General features: G+C 42.9%; 1 protein-coding gene across 1 annotated transcript; it reads left to right on the top strand.

Annotated features, from left to right (window-relative positions):
* Nucleotides 1–355: 355 nt before the first annotated feature.
* Nucleotides 356–4955, top strand: LOC123962805 (potassium voltage-gated channel subfamily A member 7-like). The gene is made up of 2 exons (XM_046039169.1): nt 356–1036; nt 4017–4955. The coding sequence occupies exons 1-2, from the start codon at nt 356–358 to the stop codon at nt 4953–4955; spliced, it is 1620 nt and encodes a 539-aa protein (XP_045895125.1).
* Nucleotides 4956–6991: the final 2036 nt, after the last annotated feature.

Below are 6991 nucleotides of genomic sequence, written 5' to 3'. Positions count from 1 at the left end.
TGAAACTGCTGTACTGTATTTTGAAACACTGTAAAATTCAGTAAATAGTGAAGCTGTCCCTCTCATTACTTTTTATTCATGAAATAAATGTGCAAATGTCAATTAGATAATAATCTGCATGAGAAATAAAGAAAAAAAGAGGTTATAATAATCACCGGTCTATAGTGATCAAACCGGACTGATGTGATCACTATAAGAGGTTTCCACCGTATTATCCTGTGCTAGTGCTTTTATCTACTCATGTTTGTTGGTCTGTTGTTCTGCATTGCCAAGTTAACCTTGATTTGTTTTTTCTCCAGAGCAAAGAGACAAAAAGAGTGATTCAACAGAGAGGAAAAAAATCAAATATTGAGAGATGGATAGTCAAGACAAGGGAGGAGGAGGACGAGGAGGAGAGCAGACAAAAGAAAAACAGAAATCTGAGGAGGTTGGTGATGAAGACAAGCAGACCAAAGACAAGCTGGAGAAGGAGAGCAGTAAGAAGGAGCCGAGAGGAGAGATCAGTAGGGAGAACCGTCGCTGCAGGAGTGGCTGGGCTCTGACTGAACGCCTGGCCATCAATGTGTCAGGAATGCGTTACGAGACCCAGCTCCGCACCCTCGCCCAGTTCCCCGACTCCCTGCTGGGTGACCCCCGGCGGCGTCTTCGCTACTTCGACCCCCTGCGGAACGAACTCTTCCTGGACAGGAGTCGTGTGGTCTTTGATGCCATCCTGTACTTCTACCAGTCAGGCGGGAGGCTGCGGAGGCCTGCCAACGTCCCTCTGGACATGTTCCTGGAGGAGCTACGCTTCTACGAGCTCAGCGAGGAGATCATTGACCGTTACAAAGCAGATGAAGGCTTCCCCAAGGAGGAGGAGAGTCCCTTACCCACCAATGATTTGCAGCGTCGCCTGTGGATGCTGTTTGAGTATCCGGAGTCCTCCGGTGGAGCTCGGATTATCGCCATCATCAGCGTCATGGTCATTGTGATCTCCATTCTCATCTTCTGCCTGGAGACCCTCCCTGAGTTCAGGCAGGAGAAGGAACAGAGGGAGGTGAGGATGGCGCTGACACATACAAGCTACTTATGAGTGATGGGGAGAAACAGAGAGGATTCACAAGGCTGCAGAGGGAGGTTATGTCAGTTGAAATTCATTTAATGAAAAGAGAAAACCAGTTGAGTGAAGGAGTAAGGTGATGGGGTGCAAAGAGAAGAGAGGTTAACACAGGGAGTAAGTGACGAGGTGAACGTAGAAGGACCACAGGTGCTGACAAGTGTCACATTGCCAAACATAGACCAGCTCTTGCAGCACATCTTTATCTCCTCTCTCAACACTGAGTGAAAGAAGCGAGTAAAACTTTTGTAGGGATGGGGAAAAAGCCATCAAAGTTAAGAATCAAGGTTGAGGAAAGGGGAAAGCAAAGGCAGCAGAGGATAGTTTTCCTGAGATTATTTTGGACTTGTCGTTAAATCTGATCCACTCAGATTGAGGGAAAGGAATGAGGGAGATGAGGAGGGCAGTAAAACCGCTGGTGGAAAAATAAGAGTAAAGAAAGAGGGCAGGTTGGTTGGAGGTTTACTGTTAGAGGAGGGAGAGATGATATGCCTTGTCGGCCACTCAGGAATGACTGCCAGAGCCAACAAGTACATTCAGGCTGAGTGGATACTCCATATCAAAAGGACTACGTAGAAAAAGAGTGGAAGGAGTTGGAGGTAAAGAGGCAAGTGTGAAGGGAAGGAAAGGAGGGGAGCTTGTCTCACGTTACCCCTTGGAGATCTAAAGGGCTATATATAGAGGAAGGATAACCCTAACAGCACATCAACACGTAAACGAATGTCTGTATTAATAAACGTGACTCATAGGCTACACACTGAAAACAGCATGGAAAAGTGGCTCGCAGATCAACCTTTCTGATGACCACCGCAAAATGAAATTAGCCTCACACGAGGTGGACTGTGGAGTTTTTTTGCAGCAGGAGTGACAGGCAGCAGTGCTCGCTGGATTTATGTTTACAGTCACAACCTACACCGCTCCATTACTCCCATACATAGATAGATACATGCTCATGTTGTCAGAGCATTTGACGCTTTGGGATACTACACAAACAAACCCAAATCTACATGCACAGCTGTCCCCACTCACTCACTCACCAATCGAACCAACGAAATTTGATTTTTTAGATTCTGCTTGTTGGTTGTATATGGCAAGTTACACGTCTGTTTCCTCTCTTACCTACAGTGGTATCTGGCCATCGTCCATGGGCCAGGAATCTGACATATTGACTGCTGTGATTTCCACCATCACCCCAGTGCGATGGTTGTGAATGAGACATTGTTCGTCTACTCTACAGCCATGCTAACAACTCTGTGAGGCTGTAGTGAGGCACTTTGATGGTTTCAGCTAAATGCTAACTCCAGCGTGCTAACATGCATGTGTAATGTTTACCACACCATCTTAGTATCATGTTAACATTTGCTAATTAGCACTAAGCACAAAGTACGACTGAGGCTGATGGGAATTCTTTTGTGAATATTTAACAGGCAACCTCACTGTGGTGCTAGAGGAAAAGTCAGTGCATCACCAAAGTCATTAAGATTCATCATCTGGGGACAACGAACGTCTGTGCTAATTTTCATCCATTGTTTGGCCAACAGACACAGACAGACAGACAGACAGACAGACAGACATTGACCAGCTGTAGCTCTAGCATAGCTAAAAACTAGACAGCACGTGTCTTTGTAATGTCCAGGTAACTCTGGCGACTTTCTTAGGTACACCTATACAATTTAACATAATCCAATATAACTGCTCAGCCACAAATTCAACATTTAGGAAGAAAATAATGTTCAGTTTTTGTTGACAGTGTCAGAGATGTGTTTATTCATCCATTATTAATGGTATTGTTTTGGACTGCATTATATTGAGAGGTGTTTCTAATAGTCTTCTCCCCCCATTTGGGGCGGGCAAAACATTACAAACACCTCTCAATACAATGCAGTCCTGTTCAACACCACTACAAACTACAAACTCAGTAGTACATAGTTGAATTAACACCCAACTGACAGTGTCAATCAAAACTGAACATTATTATCTTTGTAAAACTAGAATTTGTGGCTGAGCAGATGTATTGGATCAGGTGTACCTAACAAGTGGCCAATAATTTTTTAGTCATGGCAGAAATCTCAGAGGTGAAGATATAAAAATCAAATTATGTCAATGGCTATATCAAAATAATAAAAAAAAGACGCCTTCTGTTATTTGGGAGACCTGACTGTTTAAAATGCAAGGTCAACCTCATCTGAGCCGTCTCAGTCATAGAATTAAATCTCTAAAGGACACAGGCGAGAGGACATGAGTCTGATGGACATAAAAACATATAAATACATAATGGTGGGGACAATATGTGCTCCAAGGCCACCGAAGCTTAAGAGTAACTCTATCTAACTTGTTAAAAAGCCACTAATGCTCAGTCATTTCAAACCTGCACCTACTTCCCAGAAAAAATCAAGCAGTCGGGTTAAATGAAGTGTCAGATGCCTCGGGTCGTGCCGGTGTCTGGGGCTGTAACGCAACCCAGAGACACATGAACTTAATGTTTTTTGCTTGCGGTTAAATATAGAGAAACTGATTTATATAAAAGTCTAAAATAAAGCCATGGGAGTGAAAATGGAGAGGGGAGAAAAGTTAGCACAGTATCACAGATCTCCCAGGCTTGATCAGATCCTGATGACAGATGTCATACTCCAAATGTGCTGAGGAGACACTTTCATAATAATCGCTTCTTCTCACTTATCCTATGTCCCTCTCCTGTTTACTCCATCCTTGTTTTCTCTCTGTTTACTCTCCTGGAAATATCGTCCCCATGGAGAAACTTTTAATAGCCCTACCTTTCCCCTTTATTCTCATATTTCTCTTTGTAATTCATCTTTGATAAACAACAGAGTATCTGTTAGGCAGAGCAACTCATATGCGTTCATTTTTTAAATCTTTGAGTGCAACTGTAACCACTTTTTCTTCATTCTTTGTTTTACAGCAATTCACCACCATACCTCACCCGACCATAGCAAACGAAACCATCTTGATCCCACCTGGCTTCACTCCCTTCCAGGACCCTTTCTTCATCGTGGAGACGATTTGCATCCTTTGGTTCTCCTTTGAACTCATCATGCGTTTAATCTGCGCTCCAAACAAGGTGCACTTCTTCAAAGATGTCATGAACACCATCGACTTCTTCGCCATCATTCCCTATTTCGTCACACTGGGCACTGAGCTGGCCAAGGACAAAGGCGCACAGCCATCTGTGTCCCTGGCCCTCATCAGGGTCATCAGGCTGGTGAGGGTCTTCAGGATCTTCAAGCTCTCTCGTCACTCCAAGGGCCTCCAGATCCTGGGCCAGACGCTGAAGGCCAGCCTCAGAGAGCTTGCCCTGCTCATTTTCTTCCTCTTCATTGGAGTTATACTCTTTTCTAGTGCAGCCTACTTTGCCGAGGTGGACAGTTCTAACACAGCATTCACCAGCATCCCTGAAGCGTTCTGGTGGGCCGTGGTTACAATGACGACGGTCGGCTACGGGGACATGTACCCGGTGACGGTCGGTGGAAAGCTGGTGGGCTCCATGTGCGCCATCGCCGGCGTCCTCACCATCTCTTTGCCAGTGCCCGTCATCGTGTCCAATTTTAGCTATTTCTACCACCGGGAGACAGAGTGTGAGGACACTACCCAGTATCACCATATCGCCACATCGCTGTGGGAAAAGGAGGGAGGGGACGATGAAGAGGAGGAAGATGAGGAAGGAGCAGACGAGGGGCATGAATACATGGAAGATAATGCCCCCCTGTACTTGCAGAACAACAGAGTAATCTGCGCTCCACTCAATGGGACTCTCCTGGCAGGGCTTTGTGCTGGACGGCCCCCTAGTGATCTGAGAGGGTTAAACTTCTACCTTAAAGAACCTCTGGTAACTCAGGTTTGACAGAGAACAGGATGGACTGAGGGTTTTCAGATTAACACTGCCTCATATCAAGAAATGGACAGTAACAAGATGGAAAGATGCTGTTTAACTGGATAGCAGAGTGATGCAGGAGAAAACACACAATATGCACACAAAGACTTGCACTGACATAAGCCCTAATTTGTGCTTTTCATATGATACATGTACACTGAGGTTTTTGCATGATTGTATTTGACTCACAGAAGCATCTGTTTTCCTCAATAAAATAAAATAAAAGCTAATCTTTGAAAAATCCTGCAGGTCAAAAAAGGTGAAAAATATGCTGCACAATAAAGTAAATTTTAAGTAACTTTTTTTAAAACACACATATATGGCACCACAAGAAAAATAAGTTTTGATAATAAATAAATGTTTTAGGTAATGCTATCATTTCCTAGGATGTTTCCTGGTAAATACTATGTACATATAGAAAAAACAGGAACATACATTAAAGAAAACCTTGATTTAACCCCAAGTAAATATTCTGTCATTGTACATGTATTATTGGAAACTTTATTCTTTTTGTATGTAGACTTGTGTGCTTGCCTGTGTATAATTCATGTTCACATTTTTTCATGTTCAGTTGATCTGCTGTGCACTGACTGAAACACGATCTAGGTTACACTGGCAAATAATTTGAATTTCTGTTTGCTCATCTTACTTTTAATAATGTAATCATCAATGCAAAAATCTGAAATGTAAAAACGAAAATGATATAAGAGACACAAAATTGTGCCACACTGACACCAAAACTCAACATAAACTACAAAGAACTGATGATCGTACTGCAATATAGAGACAGATATTCCAGAGACTTACAGTAGTTGTGTAATCTCTGTAATGACTGTTTGCTGATTTCACTGTTGCCTTAATGAATGACTTAGGTGATGCATGATAGAAATCCATTCATTGCCTATTCATCTGATCGTGTTAAGTGAACCGCAGTGCCATAGCTTTGCACATATAGCGTCTAAAAGTACATTGAGTGCAGCAGGTGTCGATGCCCTGTACTTTTATCAGTTATGGCAGAAATGCGGTTCTGTGATCTCATGCTGACGTGGACAGCAAAGAGATCACTCATTAGCTGACGGTGATGCAGACAGAGTTTGTAAAGTTGGTCCAAACCCAGTTTACATTTTACTTACAGTAGTAGTGTAATAGATATAGCCTGCAGAGGTGTATGGAGAAAATTGATATGAAGTCACAGGCGGTATAGCTCAGGGCAAGCTGACATTTCTGTACCTATGGTGAGGTCAAACTACACTTCAGAGCCTTCTGACTGAATTAATACTGTACTCTGTATGGTCTGAGGAATAACCGGTCACTACTGTAAACTAAAACGACAGAGTGGTGGTAGTGCTAAAAAACCTTGGTGCCACCTTGTATTGAGTTTTACTGTAAAAAAACAAAAGTAGAGGAATATCATATACTTTTATAAGTTGTACTGACTGTGTGTATGTAGTGTGACCTGCATGTATTCTGAGGAGAGATGTAGCTATGTATGTGTATATATACAGTGAGGAAAAAAAAAGTATTTGAACACCCTGCTATTTTCCAAGTTCTCCCACTTAGAAATCATGGAAGGGTCTGAAATTGTCATCGTAGGTGCATGTCCACTGTGAGAGACATAATCTAAAAAAGAAAATCCAGAAATCACAATGTATGATTTTTTAACTATTTATTTGTATGATACAGCTGCAAATAAGTATTTGAACACCTGAGAAAATCAATGTTAATATTTGGTACAGTAGCCTTTGTTTGCAATTACAGAGGTCAAACGTTTCCTGTAGTTTTTCACCAGGTTTGCACACACTGCAGGAGGGATTTTGGCCCACTCCTCCACACAGATCTTCTCTAGATCAGTCAGGTTTCTGGGCTGTCGCTGAGAAACACGGAGTTTGAGCTCCCTCCAAAGATTCTCTATTGGGTTTAGGTCTGGAGACTGGCTAGGCCACGCCAGAACCTTGATATGCTTCTTACAGAGCCACTCCTTGGTTATCCTGGCTGTGTGCTTCGGG

Source organism: Micropterus dolomieu, linkage group LG02, assembly GCF_021292245.1.
Source record: "Micropterus dolomieu isolate WLL.071019.BEF.003 ecotype Adirondacks linkage group LG02, ASM2129224v1, whole genome shotgun sequence".
In the NCBI taxonomy this organism is placed as follows: domain Eukaryota; kingdom Metazoa; phylum Chordata; class Actinopteri; order Centrarchiformes; family Centrarchidae; genus Micropterus; species Micropterus dolomieu.
This window is presented reverse-complemented; position numbering and strand designations above follow the sequence as displayed.

Excerpts from the sequence above, each read along its gene's own strand:
- LOC123962805 (XM_046039169.1), top strand. The coding sequence starts at position 356 with ATGGATAGTCAAGACAAGGGAGGAGGAGGACGAGGAGGAGAGCAGACA. Across the intron at positions 1,037-4,016 it reads AGGAGAAGGAACAGAGGGAG|CAATTCACCACCATACCTCA; the intron begins GTGAGGATGGCG and ends TTTGTTTTACAG.